Source organism: Hylobates moloch, unplaced genomic scaffold (genome assembly GCF_009828535.3).
Source record: "Hylobates moloch isolate HMO894 unplaced genomic scaffold, HMol_V3 SCAFFOLD_9, whole genome shotgun sequence".
NCBI classification, from domain to species: domain Eukaryota; kingdom Metazoa; phylum Chordata; class Mammalia; order Primates; family Hylobatidae; genus Hylobates; species Hylobates moloch.
The window spans coordinates 103,391,816-103,410,176 of NW_026652284.1; the positions used below are offsets into that span (position 1 = coordinate 103,391,816).

At 37.7% G+C, this 18,361-nt stretch overlaps 1 protein-coding gene across 10 annotated transcripts in view; it reads left to right on the top strand.

Moving 5' to 3' along the window:
* Positions 1 to 18,361, top strand: part of TBC1D31 (TBC1 domain family member 31) — an 80,222-nt gene that overhangs the window by 23,530 nt on the left and 38,331 nt on the right. For 9 of the 10 annotated variants that reach the window (XM_032760351.2, XM_032760352.2, XM_032760356.2 and 6 more), the window contains 4 exons: positions 2,962 to 3,162; positions 7,200 to 7,376; positions 11,138 to 11,217; positions 11,295 to 11,441. In XM_032760351.2, coding sequence (XP_032616242.1) covers positions 2,962 to 3,162; positions 7,200 to 7,376; positions 11,138 to 11,217; positions 11,295 to 11,441 — 605 coding nt within the window. Of the gene's footprint in view, positions 1 to 2,961; positions 3,163 to 7,199; positions 7,377 to 11,137; positions 11,218 to 11,294; positions 11,442 to 18,361 lie in introns of those variants that run through there. The other variant, XM_032760365.2, reaches the window with a different exon arrangement.

The following is an 18,361-nucleotide window of genomic DNA, read 5'->3' on the forward strand; positions in this document are numbered from 1 at the left end:
ATGTTAATGAGGACCTTATTTTTTAATTTTATTTAATTTGTATTAGTTCAAATACTTGCATGGATAGCTCAGGTTTATAGTATATATTTTTTTACCTATTGTGCTAAGGCACCAGTTTACCAAACATTTGTTTAATGACCTGATTGTGGGTTTTTTACATAGCACTTATATTTTATAGCATAATCTCAAAGTCACTTATCACTATCCAACTTTCTATATACATACATACATATGCATGTATGTATATATCATGTCCATTTTACTTACGTTTTTGATTAGGTAATATATTCACATGGTTGAAAACATAAAACAGCATACAGTAGGAAGTCTGCCATGCCTTTCTACCATTTGTCTAGTTGTTCACCTCCCCCCATATCCACTGTTATTATATATAGTGTTATGTTTTTCCCATTATTTTATACAGCCTTGCACCTTCTATTCTTCCATTTTTGTTGTTGTTTTGAGGTGGAGTCTAGCTCTGTCTCCCAGGCTGGAGTGCAGTGGTGCAATCTCGGCTCACTGCAACCTCCGCCTCCCAGGCTCAAGTGATTCTCCTGCCTCAGCCTCCCAAGAAGCTGGGACTACAGGCATGAACCACCATGCCCAGCTAATTTTTGTATGTTTAGTAGAGACAGGGTTTCACCATATTGGCCAGGCTGGTCTCAAACTCCTGACCTCAAGTGATCCACCCGCCTCAGCCTCCCAAAGTGCTGGGATTATAGGTGTGAGCCACTGTGCCCAGTCTACCTTTTATTCTTAAATCGGAAATTGTTCTGTATCAGTGCAGAACTTCTTTTTCACAACTGCATAGTGTTGCAGTTTATTTTTTAAACCAGTCTTCTATTGGCAGTTAACCTATTTTTAGTCATTTTCTGTTACAAATAATGCTCACTGAATGACATTTCGCAAGAGTCATTTCACACATCCTCTTTGTAGGATTAAGTCCCAGAGTCAAAATAGTGGCATAAGGGTTATGTGCATCTGTAATTTGGGTAGATCTTCCAGTTGACTTCCAGAGGAGTTGCATCAACTGCAGATGAGGGGCTTTGTTTCCTACAAGCCAACCAACAGGAGAACTTTATAGAGTGTCACCTCCAAACTGCCTTTTACCGTCTTTTGTATGACCTAAGTGACATCAGCATTTCAAGCAATCACATGGTGGCATCACTTACCAGCCACTGCCACTGGGAAGAGAACCCACACTTAGACAAGGCAGCATGGGGGTTTTTTGCTTAAACTTTTTTATTACATGTTTTTTTTGTTTTGTTTTGGTTTTTGGTTTTTGGTTTTGAGATGGAGCCTCACTCTGTCACCCAGGCTGGAGAGCAGTGGCACGATCTCGGCTCACTGCGAGCTCCGCCTCCTGGGTTCACGCCATTCTCCTGCCTCAGCCTCCCGAGTAGCTGGGACTACAGGCGCCCGCCACCACACCCGGCTAATTTTTTGTATTTTTTAGTAGAGACGGGGTTTCACTGTGTTAGCCAGGATGGTCTTGATCTCCTGACCTCGTGATCCACCCGTGTCTGCCTCCCGAAGTGCTGGGATTACAGGTGTGAGCCACCGTGCCTGGCCTTTATTACATGTTTTTAATTTTTGAAATTATGAGTTAAAATTTAAACTTTTCTCTCCCCTTAAAAGACTAGCTTCCCTTCTACCCCTCTACTACCCTTGCAACTCACAAACTCTCCATTCTCCAAATGTTACTTAAAATATTTGCTGAAAACAGGCAGACAGTGGGGAGCCTCAGTGGGAGTGACAGGTTTGCGTGGGGGCAGCAGGGCTGATGTTAGCTTTGATTAGCTATGGAAAGAGTACAGGAAGGCAAACCCTCCACACTCCTTGTTTCTGATAGCCAGTGTGGAGGCAAAAGTTAGGAACTGTCTGTCTTAGTCTGTTTTGTGCTGCTGTATTGGAATACCACAGACTGGGTAATTTATAAACAATATAAGTTTATTTCTCACAGTTCTGGAGGCTGGGAAGTCCAAGATCTAGAAGTTGGCATCTTTTGAAGGCCTTTGTTCTCTGTCATAATATAGTAGAAGGCCTCATATAGGTGAGAAAGGGAGGGAGGAATGGGAGGGGACAAGAGGGAGCCAAACTCATCCTTTTATACCAAACCCACTCCCACAATAACAGCATTAATCTTTTCATGAGGGCAGAGCCCTCATGCCCTAATCACCTCTCATTAGGCCCTATCTGCCAACACTGTTGCATTGAGCAAGTTTCCAATATTTGCGTTGGATAGACACATTCAAATTATATCATTGTCTAATCCTCTCTGTCCCCTGTATATGTCGTCAGTGGGCATGATCTGCCTGTGGGAAGGGAAGATTCTTAGGGTACCTTTCCATAGTCTACCATGATAGGTTCCCTGCTGATTCTGATTAGAGCCAGGGCATAATCAACACGAGCCATAAGTTGTGATTTTAAAACATATAATACCAGGCCAGGTGCGGTGGCTCATGCCTGTAATCCCAGCACTTTGGGAGGCCAAGGCAGGCAGATCACCTGACATCAGGAGTTCGAGAGCGGCCTGGCTAACATGGTGAAACGCCATCCCTACTAAAAATACAAAAATTAGCCAGGCGTGGTGACACACGCCTGTAATCCCAGCTACTCGGCAGGGTGAGGCTGGAGAATTGCTTGAACCCAGGAGGCAGAGGTCGCAGTGAGTGAAGATCACGCCACTGCACTCCAGCCTGGGCAACAAGAATAAAACTCCGTCTCAAAACAATAATAATAATAATAATAATAATAATAATAAAACATATAATGTCTCTCTGAGAATAGAATTTCCTCTGGGTGTCTCCCTCAAAATATATATATTTATACACACACACACACACACACATATACACACACGTACATAAACATTGCATACATGTAAAGACGTGTATATAGTATGACTTCCAGACATTGACTATCACATATTTTTAGGAATTTGTATTTTTTCTCTCTTAGGTGCTTGGAGTACTAAGTCAAGATGGTATTATGAGATTTATCAATATACAGACTTGTAAACTTCTCTTTGAGATTGGGAGCCTTGATGAAGGAATTAGCTCATCAGCAATTAGCCCACATGGACGGTACATTGCATCTATTATGGAAAATGGAAGTCTAAACATATATTCAGTTCAGGCTTTAACACAAGAAATAAATAAGGTATGTATGATGAAGTAATCAACATCAGCTTTTTTATAAACACTTACATATTATATCATCAAGAATAAAATCTTCATGCTACTATTTCTAACTTACCTGGAACTTATCCATTTTTCTGGATATATTTTGTTGCTCTTACTCCCAAAGCCACATCTCTGGCCTTGATTTCTCACATATGCTCCATTCTTAAATTGCTGCCTTCCTGAGGGACATCTCCGTTTGATGTCTCTCATTTAGGTGTTACTCATTATCTCCTTCCCAAAAGAGTTCTTCAGTCCTACTTTATTCAGTTCTCTCTCATGTTTTCTTCCCATCTCATAAGCTAGAAACCTTGAAGCTCTATGACTTCCTATGCCTTTATTTTCTAAATCCAGTCAATACTAAGTCATATAACTTGTTTGTTTTTTTTTTGTTTGTTTTTGGTTTTTTTTGAGATGGAGTTTTGCTCTTATTGCCTAGGCTTGAGTGCAATGGTGCGATCTTGGCTCCTTGCAACCTCTGCCTCCCAGGTCCAAGCGATTACAGGCACATGCCACCACGCCCAGCTAATTTTTGTATTTTTAGTAAAGATGGGGTTTCACCATGTTGGTCAGGCTGGTCTCAAACTCCTGACCTCATGATCCGCCCGCCTTGGCTTCCCAAAGTGCTGGGATTACAGGTGTGAGCCACTGCGCCCAGCCCAACTTCTTAAATTTGAAATATCTATAAATGTGCTGTCTGTTCTCCACCTCCATAATTGCTATCCTTGTATTGGTCTTCATTAACTACTCTGGACTAATGGTAATTTAAAGAAATATCTTAAACTCAGAGCCCTCAGTGCTTGCCCTGCCCATCCTTCCATCTTCTAAAATAATTCATCATCATTTCTTAACTAATGCTACTTTAGTGGCTTCCTTCCTTCGCCTGTTGAATTAAGTCCAGACTCTTCTGCCTGGCTCTCTGTGTTCTCTCTAATCTTGTCTACCTGTCTAACTTATTTCCTCGAACTTACAGCTTCCCTCGTTATCCCCATAGACACCATCCTTATTTCTGCATCTATTATCCACACCATCCATTTCACTAAAATGCATGCCTCACTTCTCTTCTCTGGTTATCTAAAATTCCTCCGGCTAACCAGTCATATTGTCCTGTGTCTTCCAGTCTGGAATTGCACATTGGTAGCTCTAACAGAGACTTTGATGATCACCTGATTTAACCCTTTCATTTAACACAGGAAGAAGTTCATGTTCAAAATTAATCACACAGCGAGTAACTGGCAGTTCTGGGTGTTCCAATTCTTCCAAGATCACATGAGATTGGGTGCATTTGGAGTGGCGTTTGCCACCTTTTTTTATTCTAAAAAAAAGTTTGTGCCTCCTCCTTTTTGTTTTCTTTATCTTTTAAAAAATTATACAAGTAGTTAGTGTCTTATTGCAGAAAAAAATAAGAATATACAGAATAGCAAATAGGCAAATACAAATCACTGAAAGTCTCACCATTCTCAGATGATTCTGATTTATACGTTCCCAATTTCTTTTCTATGTGTGTAAATATATATAGTCACTCCTCATTATTTGTGCATTCTATACATGAGAATTCATCTACTCACTAAAACTTATTTGTAACTTCAAAATTAATAGTTGCAGTGCTTTCGTGGTCATTCAGGGACATGCACAGAGCAGTGAAAATTTGAGTCACCAGACACCCTTGTTCCCAGCTGAAGTCAAACAAGGCAACACTCTGTCTTCTTATTTCAGCTCTCATAGTGTAAACAAGTATCCTCTTTGTGGTCTACTTAATACCATTTTTTTTTTTTTTTGCATTTTGAAGCTTTTTGTTAAGATTTTACTGCTTAAAGTGGTCCCCAAGTGTAGCGCTGAAGCGCTATTTATTGTTTCTAAACACAGGAAGGCTGTGGCTTACCTTACAGAGAAAATATGTGTGTTAGATAAACTCATTTAGGAATGAGTTATAGTGCTAAGCTGTGAGTTCAATGATAAGGAATCAGCAATATGTATTAAATAAGATGTCTTTAAACAAAAACACACATATATGTTTTGATTGATTAATGAGGCTCTCAGGAACCTGACTCCGTGTTTCCCCTAGGAGCAGTGTTTTAGTATTCACTAATTGAGTGTTCATGGTGACTTTATAGAACCACTGCAAATGGTGAGAATTAACTATCCATATATGTTTGTGTGTGTGCGCACGTGTGTGTATGCATACTTGTCTCTAAACATACGGGATTATACTCTGCTGCTCTTTTGCTCTTTATATCATTATGTATACTATATAAATATATTTTTACATTATAATATGTGCTATATATTAATAAATTTTTTGAAATGTATTAATATCTGTTCTTACTGAGAGTTTTCAGCTTCTGAATAGTCAGTTTCACAGTACTAGCTAAACCTTCTTTTCTTTTTTTTTTTTGAGATGGAGTCTTACTCTGTCGCCCAGGCTGGAGTGCAATGGTGTGATCTCGGCTCACTGCAGCCTCTGCCTCCTGGGTTCAAACAATTCTCCTTCCTCAGCCTCCGTAGTAGCTGGGATTACAGGCGCATGCCACCACGCCCGGCTAATTTTTGTATTTTTAGTAGAGATGGTGTTTCACCATGTTGGCCAGGCTGCTCTTGAACTCCTAACCTCGGTGATCCACCCACCTTGGCCTCCCAAAGTGCTGGGATTACAGGCACGAGCCACCACATCTGGCCTTGCCAAACCTTAATAGAGGCAAGCAGAGATCTGAGAAAAACTGTGGTAAAAATGAGTCATTTAGTTCCTTTCTGCTTGTTATCTGTTGAGCAAATTGAGATCACATGAATAGAAAAGCTAGCTTAGAAGTAGAATGATCTTTTTATTTTTTGGAAACATTCCCAGTACCGTCAGTGTCTTTATGGCTGTTCCAGGCTACATTAATGTTCAGCTCTATATTCTCTATAAATCATAACTCACCTTTGTCCCATTTTTACCAGTTTTATTTTCTTGTCATTGGAGAATTTCTGGTATTGTGGTAATAGAGTAAATGAATTCTTACATGTTGAAGGTTTAACACTACAAAGGTATGTCAAGTCAGGTCATATCTCAGGTTCTTTTTGGGAGGTGATACTTCATGGTAGAGGAAAGGCTCAAACAGGAAATTGTGACATTACAATGGAAATTTTAATAAAAATTTAGAAGAATGGATTGAAGTCAAAAAATAGTTTAAGGATGTTAAAGATGGGTAATATTCAAAAGTCAGGCCACTATTAATCCCATCCCATAGATGAATTGAAGAATTGAATCATAAACTGTAAATGGTCATTGTATTTGAATTGTATTTAGAACTTAGAAAGCCTGAGTTACCTTATTTGCTCCTTTGAAGAAGGAAGATCTTTTGATTTCAAAGAGAATATTATTTATGGAGAAAATGTTCTAGTGAGTAATGTTACTTTAAGTAAATTGAAGTTGTTCAGATTTTTTTCCCTGTTTGATGAGCCCCATAAAAATGAAGGTATAAGTTCTAAGTCACATTGTCTGAACTGCTTAAACTGTTGATACAGTAAGGAACTAATAGTGATCGCTAAGCAGATTAAAACATTTAACCAAGGGATAGAGGGGCAGAGATTCCATGCTTCTAGAAGAAAGTCATTTGGCAGTTTCCTCTGAGAAATTTCACTTGACCCCAAAGAATATTAGGATACTTCTGTCAGAATTCTAGAGGGCCATACCTCTAACTGTACCTTTTTTGCTGTAGATAATAATCACCATACTAACTTGACTATGTATGTGTAAACATGATTTGGTATTAAATGATTTAAGGCCAGCTTTCAAGGAATAATTATACTTATTGCTATTGTTAATCATGTATCTTTATTATGTTCTTCAAAAGGATTCAGCAGAAATTTGCTTCGATTTATTAGCCAAAGCAAATGTTCTTAGATATTTTACTTAGGTTTTTTGCCTGAAGAATAATTCTATGGCATGTTATTAAAGCAAATTTTGAAAATTATATATTAACAGGCCTATCTTCCAAGGATATCCATTAGAATATATATATTTATTTTTCCATTTAGCCGCCTCCACCTTTAGTGAAAGTTATTGAAGATTTGCCCAAGAATAAACTGAGTTCCAGTGATCTTAAGAGGAAAGTAACATCAGGAAGAGTACAGCAGCCAGCAAAATCTAGAGAAAGCAAAATACAAACTAGAATATTAAAACAAGACCTGACTGGTGATTTTGAAAGTAAAAAGGTAAGAATATTTGGTAATTAAACTTTATTTGTCATGACTCTGCTGTAGCCAAGTCTTGTGATTTCTAAGCCATCACCACTCTTCCCTCTCTTGGGAATTAAAGAAAGAGAATAAATGAAGAGAATAAAGTTGTAACCTAAATTACGCACAGGCTGGTCTCAATCCCGGCCTCAAGTGATCCTCCCACCTTGGCCTCTCAAAGTGCTGTGATTACTTTCTTTCTTTGAGAAAGAAAGAAAATATAGCTATTAATAGAGAAGTTACATTATTTTCAAGGGATTTTAAAACTTTTTAATGACAAATATATACACACACATATGCAAAGTACACATTAAGTATAGAGCTCAGTGAACTTTCACAAAATGCACACACCATGTTACCAGCACCCAGATCAAAAACTGGCACATTACCGTCAGCTTCTTGCTCCATTCCACGCTCTCTCTCCCTTACCCCCGCCCACCCCAGAATAACTACTCGACTGATACACTGTAGATTAACTTAGTAAATACTGTCAGTTTTCCTAAGTGGTTGATTGAACAGTAATTGATTTACATTCCTACCAGCAGTATTTGAGAGTTCTAGTTGCTCCATATTCTTACTAATAAGACCTGTTATTTTTCACATTGATTTTAATACAGTGTCCTTCCTTATCCATGGTTTTACTTTCCATGGTTTTGTTTACATGTAATCAACTGTGGTCCAAATATATTAAAAGGAAGATTTCAGAAATAAACACTTCATAAATTTCAAATTGCACACCGTTCTGAGCAGCATGATGAAATCTCCTGCCATCTTGCTCTGTTCCACCTGGCACATGAAGCATCATTTTGTCTAGCATAGTCACTCAGTAGCCTCTTGGTTATCAGATCTACTGTCACAGTATCACAGTGCTTGTGTTCCAGTAACCTTTATTTTACTTAAAAAACTTCTGTAGAGCACAAAAGTACTGATACTGACATATTGTCAGAATTGTGCTATTTTATTATAAGTTATGATTGTTAATCTATTGTTGTGCCTAATTTATAAATTAAACTTTATTATAGGTATGTATATATAGGGAAAAACATAATATATTTAGGGTTCAGTGTTATCTGAGATTTCAGGCGTCCACTAGGGATCTTGCAACACAGAAGAGTGTCTAAAACAGATTACAACTTAATGAAAAGTAATAAAAAGATTACATATGTATCCTGTGTCAGGTGGCTGCAAGACCATCCTTAGGTTTGGTGATTTATTAGGACTCAGCATGTAGTCATATTCATTGCTATAATATGTTAAAAGTGAAAGGATGCAAAGCAAAATCAGCAAAGGGAAAAGACACATGGGGTGAAGTCCAGAAAAAACCAGGCACAAGCTTCCAGCAGTCTTCTCCCACTGGAATCACAGGACATCCTTGATTCCTCCATCAATGAATATGTGTGGCAATATGTGTGAAGTATTGTCTACCAGGGAAATTTATTAGAGACCTGGTGCCCAGGATTTTTACTAGAGGCTGGTTCTGTAGGTACCCTGTTTTAACAGGTTTCAAATTTCAGACTCCCAGAAGGAAGGCGGGCATTCAGCATAAACCACATTGTACAAACAGTTTAAGCACAATGAGCCACTCTTTATTGGTTCTGGGGGTGGTGAAAACTTTCCTGAAATTCAACTTCTAGACACCAGCCAAAGGCTGACCTTGCAAGTAAGCCTTCTAAGGGTAGCAGGCTCAGACCGGCTTGTGTTCACTTTTTTCTGCACATACCCATTTCCACATGAAGAGATAGAGCATTACTGTAGCTTTGGAGCCCCCTGTGTGCTTATCCCCCTCACATTTTTCTCCCTACCCCATATATATAACCATTGTCCTCACTTTTATGTTAATTATGCCCTTGATTTTCTTTATAGTATTATAACCTCTTCACGTAACTAAACAAAATATTATTTCTTTAAAGAAAAAACTGAATAGCAGACACAAGCCTAGCCTAGTTGTGTAAAGATTGGGCAATATTGCTCCTATTTAATGAATGCTTCAATGCAAAGATAAGCTGAATGGTATCTCTGAGATGTTCTGACTTCAGAGTTTGCAGGACCTTTTTCTGGGAAAACTGGTGGGAATGGTCATGAGTAACTTCGGGAAGTAAAAGGCTCATCATGTCAGCGTATCTGGCAGCATTGTAGTGTGGATGAAATCTGGATATCCTACAGAAATATGTCAAGGAATAGAGCTGCTTCCAAGGAAACCATAGCCAGCTCTAAAAAGTAGGTCAAAGTAGAACACTTGGATGGGGTGAAGTGCAAGTCCTCAACTAATCTTTGCATTAGCACGTGGAAAGGAAAGAAGGAACTTTATCAGCTCATGGTCAAGACAAGGACAGATCAAACTGAGGCCAGACTCTCCAGGGCATCTTTTTCTTTGTTTAAAAAGAGGCTTCAATGGCAGCAGGTATCTTGATGACGAAGTCAGTCTTCCTGGATCATATTGCTCTCATTTGCTCTAGCTGCCCTCTATACCTTTAACATGGCACTCAAGTATCTTCATTCACCATCATCTTGGGTTTTCCCTTCACCCTTCTCTTACACTGGACTGCTTGTTTCTTGTAAAAAGAGCACTAAACTAAATCAGAAAGTCTGGCTTCGGGTATTGAGCCAAGATTTAGCAGATTTGTGACCATAAGCAATTCACCAAACTTCTCTGATTTTCCCGTTTTCTCAACTAAAGGAAGACATTTCATCTGTTTCATATAGTTGTTAGATCCAGTTGAGATAATATATGAAAACAGCTTTATAATCCTAAATTCTATAAAATATTTTTTATTAAGATAAAAATTGACTTAAAAGTCTTAGATATAAGGGACTATCAGCAGGAGCTGATGTCTGTTAGGATAAAATGATGAACTCCCACGTGTTTTTCTGCCAGACTTGTCCTTGATGCTTTAATGCTAGGAATTGCCTAGAATTTTAAGGAAAGAGAGAGATGGGGGAGGAGCGGTCAGAGTGGATTGCTCTTGATGCAGGAGTCCCAGATGACAGCTGATGGGCCTAATTCGGCTATTCAAGCTAAGAATGGTTTGTGCATTTTTAAGTGGTTATATATAAATATATAATTTTGATTTTTCTTCTTGGCCCACAAAACCTAAAATATTTACTAACTGGCCTGTATTAGTCCGTTTTCACACTGCTATAAAGAATACTACCTGAGACTGAGCAATTTATAAAGAAAGGAGAATTAATTGACTCACAGTTCCACATGGCTGTGGAGGCCTCTGGAAACTTACAATCATGGCAGAAGGTGAAGGGGAAGCGGGCACCTTCTTCACAAGGCAGCAGAAGCAGAGAGAGGAATACGTGGAGGAGAGACTGTCAAACACTTAACAAAACCATCAGATCTCGTGAGAACTCACTATCATGAGAACAGCATGGGGGAACTACCCCCATGATCCAGTCACCTCCCACCAGGTCCCTCTTTCAACGCGTGGGGATTGTGGGGATTATAATTCAAGATGAGATTTGGGTGGGGACACACAGCCAAACCATATCATAGCCCTTTACAGAAAGAGTTTGTCAAGCTCGTTTAGGGAAGGTACTATATCATGAACTTTATTGGCTATGTATATGCATACCCAAGAGAAGGAGAGAGGGGAGTGGGGAAAAGACCTATGATACACAAGTATGTCTTACTGTGTGTTGTTTTCTGAAGTTGGGAAGTCACTGTGGACTAGATTACCATTTGTCACCTTTTCATTTTTAATGATCATTTATTAATATTATCTTTTTCTTTGTAGAATGAATTACCAGATGGATTAAACAAAAAGCGTTTACAAATCTTATTAAAAGGCTATGGTGAATATCCAACAAAATACAGGTACAATTTAAATTCTGTATGTTACATCAGTTTTGCTCAAAAAAAATTGGGGGGATTAAAATATATTTTTATTTCAGAATGTTCATTTGGCGCTCTCTACTGCAACTGCCTGAAAATCATACTGCTTTTAGTAGCCTCATAGATAAGGGGACTCATGTGGCATTTCTCAACCTTCAGAAGAAATACCCCATCAAAAGTAGGAAACTACTCAGAGTATTACAGAGGTATGTTCTGTGTATTGCAGCAATGTGTATGAGACCTGCAATGTTTTAAAATCTCCTGTTTATAAAATATTGTTTTGTCAGTTTGATTATCCTTATGTGATATGTCGGTTTAATTTTAAAAAGGTACATACACATATATTACATGTGAATATTAGTTTGTGTTGTGTTCTAGAAAATAGGATTCTTTCAGTTAATCTAAAAGAACATCCCAGCACTTTGGCAGGCCAAGGTGGGCAGATCAGCTGAAGTCAGGAGTTGGAGACCAGCCTGGCCATCATGGTGAAACCTATCTCTACTAAAAATACAAAAATTAGCTGGGTGTGGTAGCGGGCACCTGTAATCCCAGCTACTCGGGAGGCTGAGGCAGGGAGAATCAGTTGAACCTGGGAGGCAGAGGTTGCAACGAGCCGAGATCACGCCGTTGCACTCCAGCCTGGGCGATAGGGCAAGACTCCGTCTCAGAAAAAAAAAGAACAAGGAGGCATAGTGGAAAGAGCTTTGAATTTGAAGGCAAAAGACCTAGTTTTGAATTCTTATTCTACCACTTAATGGTTGTGATGTAGGACATGTTATTTTACTTCTTAGCCTTAATTTTTATCTAAAAGTGGTAATAACACCAACATCATGAGACTATTGGGAAAATTAGATGAGAATCTCTTTTAGAATGCATATACTAGAGTCTATTCCTAGGAAGCATCCAGTGAAGTTAATAATAACAGTAGCTCATCCTTTAACATGCTTTTCATGTGTTAGGCACATTTAACTTATAGGTAAAGAAACCAAGGCATAGAGAGACTAGGAAATATCAAGTCACAGCAGTGATAGAGCTAAGATTAAGCCCAGGTTCCACAGCCAAAGACTTTTTTTAAAAATAATTTTTATTATGAAAAATTTCAAGCATGAATTAAAAATAATGTAACAAATATCCCCATGCCCATCACCCAGCTTCAACAATTGCCAACTCATAGCCAATCATGCTGGGTGAATATTCCCACTCAGTCGACACCCCACATCCCAACATACACACACTCCCCCTGCTAAATATATACGTATGTATCCCTAAAGGATAAGGACTCTTTTTCTTTAACATAAGTACACTACCATACTCACACACAAAAAAGAATTAATAACTCTTAATTATGTTCAAATATTCAATCAGTATTCCTCTGATTGTCTTAAAAAATTTTCTTATGTTAACTTGTTCAAATCAGGGTTCAAACAACATGTACACATTACATTTGGTTGATACCCCGCTGAGATTAATCTATAGACTCTGATACCTCTTTTTTTCTTACAATTTATTTGTTGGAAGAAACCAGGTCATTTAACCCATACAGCCCTCTATGTTCTGGATTTTGCTGATTTTATTTCATAGTATTGTTTAACATGTTTCTCTTTCTCCTGAATTTACTATAAACTGACATACAGAGCGAGGGGCTTGATCTGAGTCAAGGTTTTTATTTCCCCCCTTTGGTATTTGCTTCTTTGGCTTGCAAGAAAACTTCCTAGGTGGTTTTATGTACTTCTGTTAGGCGGATTATAATTAATACCTGCCTGTCTCTCTTTTGGTGATGTTGTTGTCCATTGATGATTATTGCCTAGATCCATTATTTCACCAGAGATTAGCAAAATAGTGATAATATAATTCTGTTCCTTCTCATTTTATAAACCGGGAAATTTCTCCAAAGAAAAAGTTCTTAGGATCAACTGTCTGGTTACCGGAAGATACAACCCACGTAGGAAAGGCAAGTTAAATGCTTAGTATCTTTTTTTTTAAAGCAGTTTTCAGAATAGTAAACTGATTACCTTGGAGCTCCCCAGAGTGATCAGTGTATTGATTATGAACTCAGATTGAACATATAGGCCTTTTCAGTGCATAGAACCAGGAGTTCATACTAATATTTTCAGTTCAGATTTAAGATTACAAATTTGCATAGCTGCTTTGATTTTATATTTGTATCTTTTTTCTTATGCTAAAAATCTTGATTTCTAACAGCATTGACATAATTCCTTATTTTCTTTAACACACATATACACACACACAGTCACACAATGGTTTTTAAGCTCCATACATGTATGCTGTATAATAAAAACTATACAACTATAAATAATAACAATGTGAATATTATGATTATTGAAAGCAGTCCAAAATATCTTTTACAGTTCTTTTTGTCCTTAGGTTATATCCCACTAGGCTTATATAATCAAATTATTGTTTTCTTTTTTCGTTTTTGTTTTTCGAGACAGGGCCTCGCTCTGTCACCCAGGCTGGAGTGCAATGGCATAATCATAGCTAACTGTAACCTCGAACTCCTGGGCTCAATCGATCCTCCCACCTTAGCCTCCCAAGTAGCTGCTGCAGGTGTGCACCACCATGCCTGGCTAGTTTATTTATTTATTTTTTTAAGTAGAGATGAAGTCTTACTATGTGGCCCGGGCTCATCTGGATCTCCTGGGTTCAAGTGATCTTTCTGCCTCTACCACCAATGTATTGGTATTAATGTATTGGTATTACAGGTGTGAGTCACCACACCCAGCCCAAATTATTGTTTTAAAATGACTTGAAATAACTCCTCTTCATATGATCATGCCACTAGCTCACTACACAGGTTAATTTGTTTCATTTGTTTTCAGTTTTTTTGAAAAAATTTTGTATTTTATTTAATTTGTTTTATACTTTTATACAACATTTACATGTTTTCTAAATCAAATCTACAAAATAAGGTACATTCAGAACAGGCTGACTTCTGTTTCCTTTGTCCTGTTACTTCTCCTCCCAGTAAAGTCATCCTTTTAGCAAATATCTTATTTGTATTTACCTCCTTAGGTAAATGGTTGTATACTATTACACTTTTCTGTACTCTGCTTTTTAAATTTAACAACATATTCTGGATATCATTTTAAAGCAATGTACAGAAATATTCATCTTTTTTTTATAGCTGCATTATGCACCATGGTGCAAATGCACCATTATTTATTTGGCCTGTCCCTTATTAATGAAAATGTAGATTATTTTCAATCTTCTGCTGTCACAAGCATGCTGCATTAATTAGTTTGGCCCATTAGTCTTTTTCTATTAAGTGTATCTTTGGAATAGATTCATAAATTTTAGATGCTGAGTCAAAGGGTAAATACATAATATACTGCCCTTTTCAATTAGAGAAAACATCAGATAACTTTGTTAAGAGATGACTTAGAGATGGGAATTTGCTTACTTTTTCTATTTGGTCTTCACACTTCTATGCTTCCTGTCTGTGTATAAGATAACATCACAGTTCAGACGTTTGTCAAAATACCAGTGTAGACCGTCAGTGCCTTGCCTTTGCTTTTTAGGTTCATATTCTAGGTTGAGAGCCGTAAATACCTTGGTTAGAAAGTGAAGTCTCTCATCAGATGCCAAAGGAATTAAAAGAGGAGAGTACATTACTTCAAAAATGACGATTTTGTGCATTCTTCTGAAATAATAAATTTCCTGAGTTCAGAGGACAAGGTAGAAAACATTTTCTCCTTCTGTTGACCCCCTCACTGTAGGGAATGAAGAACTGATTTTACCAATAAGTAAAAGTTACTCAAGTAGCTGTTTAAGGTATCTAAAATTTCTTATAATTTTTGCGTATCCTAGGATTTTAGACTTTCTAAATTATGAATGCTTTTCTTGGGTACTTGTTGATGCTTCTTCCTTATCCCCAGTAGTACAACTTAAAAACAGAATATTTTAGGATTTTTTCACTCTTTCATTAAGTTCTGTTCACATTCACATTAAGAGCAAATGAATTTAATTATAATACTGCTCTGCTTTTTGGGAAAGAGTGAAGTAACACTTTTAATATCATAATGTAAGCTATAAATTTGATTAAAAATTCAAATTATCAGAGAAATAATTTTGATGTTTTCTACCTAAATACAGTGTATACATGGGGACCTTCTTGAGATGTATTTTCCAAAAGATCTTCCTAAAGTGACAAGAGGTTGCTCATATCATTTGAAGTTTCTCATAAAATGTAATAAGGTGTTATGCTTTATACGCTTATATGCCTACTAGTACATTTACAATTAAAATTACCATTGTAACTCTAATTCTGTGTATGTGTACTTTAAATTATAATCCTAGTTTAGTTAAAGCTTCACAGCAATTTTTTGTTTCTTAAATTTGTTTTTCTAAATTTTTAAATTTAAATTTTACATTTCTGTTTCTACTAAAATTCAAAATTGCAGCTTAAAAGGGAGGGATTATTCTACATTAAAAGAGATAGAGATTTAAGGGTGATAACCAAATTCAATGAGTGGGCCTTTTTTTTCTGCTACAAAAATGGATCAATGAGTGACTCTTGTTTAGACAACTGGGGAAATTTGAGTCTTGCCTGATTATAAAACAATACTACAAAAAAATCATTAATTTTATTTACATTACAGTGGTATTGTGACTGTATAAGAAAATCATCCCTCCCCCACTTTTTTAAAGAGTTATAGACTTCTGTATTAAAGAGCAAAGTGGCATGATGTCTGGGATTTGCTTTATAATAGTCTAGCCAAAAATTGAGGGGATATAGTCAATGAAAGAAGTATAATAAAACATGGATTTATTGTTGGAGCCAGGCGACAGGCTCATGGGGTGTGATTGTGCTTTCTAGTTTTATATATGTTTGGAATTTTTTGTGATACAGTTTTTTGTTGTTTTGTTTGTTTGTTTGTTTTTGTTGTTGTGTTGTTTTTGAGACAGAGTTTCCACTCTGCTGCCCAGGCTGAAGTGCAGTGGTGCCATCTTGGCTCACTGTAACCTGCGCCTCCCAGGTTCAGGTGATTCTCCTGCTTCAGCCTCCAGAGTAGCTGGGACTACAGGCACCCCCCACCACACCTGGCCAATTTTTTGTGTTTTTAATAGAGAAAGGGTTTCACCAAGTTTGCCAGGCTGGTCTGGAATTCCTGACCTCAGGTGATATGCTCACCTCGGCCTCCCAAAGTGCTGGGATTACAGGTGTGAGTCACTGCGCCCGGCCTGTGATACAGTATTTTTAAAAGTAACTTTAAAGTATTCATTTTAAATGATAAAAAGAATATTCCTCCTTTGTAAAATAATTCAAACAGTACAGAAGATCATGAAGAAAAAATCAGCACCTCTTCCAGCCCCAATTTGACTTGCTAGAGGTAATTGTTTGGTTTACTTTTGTACAGATATTTTTGTATGTATATAATGCAAAAGTATTCACATTTAACAAAAATGGAACCATACTATACATACTATTTTGCTGCTTATCTTCTTTTTTACTTTCAAGTCTATCATGGACCTCTTTCTCTCAGTATATGTAGGTTTACTTCCTTCTAAAAAATGCACATGGATGGACGTTTCAGGATTTTTTTTTTTTTTTTTTTTTTTTCTGAGGCAGAGTCTCGCTGTCGCCCAGGCTGGAGTGCAGTGGCGCAATCTCGGCTCACTGCAGGCTCCGCCCCCTGGGGTTCACGCCATTCTCCTGCCTCAGCCTCCCGAGTAGCTGGGACTACAGGCGCCCGCCATCTCGCCCGGCTAATTTTTTGTATTTTTAGTAGAGACGGGGTTTCACTGTGTTAGCCAGGATGGTCTCGATCTCCTGACCTCGTGATCCGCCCGCCTCGGCCTCCCAAAGTGCTGGGATTACAGGCGTGAGCCACCGCGCCCGGCCTGACGTTTCAGGATTTAAGTCTTCATCTTGTTAATTGACATTTAGGTTATTTTATGTTTATTTGCTTTTCAGACAATATTATAATAAATACCCTCATAAATATCTTGTGTGAATTTTTTTGTGTAGACTTCTAGAATTGAAACTACTAGGTCAAATCATTCATTTTTTCTCTCTCTCTCAGAAAATTCTGCCAACCCTGAGAAATGCCAGTGTTACTGTGTTTTCACCGACACTGGATGTTATCAGTCTTTATTTGTTGTCAGTCTGAGAGTCAGTCAAAAGATGGGAACTCACCATTGAATATGTAACTTCTGTAACTATGAAAGTACTATCCTTAGGAGAACATGTTCTTGTATTTAGGTTGATTTCTAGCCCTTCCAAAAATGAGGATTTCCTTACATTCTCTGGAATTCCATTTCCTAGCCTCAGTAATGATGCTAATCCCTCCCTCCTGGGGTTGTTCTGAGTATTGTATCGAATAATAAAAAATGTCTGACATAGCTTATTAACTCCATTAACTATATTAGTTCTCTATTGCCGCTATAACAAATTACCACACATGTAGTGGCTTAAAAACAACACGAATATATCCTTAGAGTTTGGTAGGCAGAAGTTCACCATGGGTTGGATCTCACTGGGCTAAAATCAGAGTGTCAGCAGGACCACATTCCTTTCTAGAGGCTCTGGGCAGAATCCTTTTCTTTGACTTATCCAGCTTCTGCAGGTTTCCCATATTTCATGACTCAGGCCCACCTTCTCTGTCTTCAAAGCGCCTCTCTAACCATTCCTCTGTAGTCGTATCTCCCTCTGACCACAACCAGGAAGGGGTTCTTTGATATTAAGGACCTATGTGATTAGATTGGACCTACCCAGGTAGTCCAGGATTAATGCCCTCACCCCCAAGGTGCTTAACTTAATCATATCTGCAAAATCCCATGTAAAATAATATCTTCATGGATTACAGGGATTAGAGCATGGACATCTTTTGGGGAGGGGGCAGTTTGCATTATTCTGCTTGCCACATTAACTATAAAGTATACTCAGAAAAATAATTTATATTTAAACAGTAATGAAAGGGAATTAGCCTTAAAAATATTAAAAGCTATTATAAAGCATTGAAATTGCTGCTGACATATAAATAGATATGCAGAGTCTAACAATAGACCCAGCTACATTCCAAAATTGACTTGTTTTTAAAGATGTCATTTCAAAGTAATGAAGAAAAGATAGGTTATTTAGTAAATGACATGGAATAACTAGCTA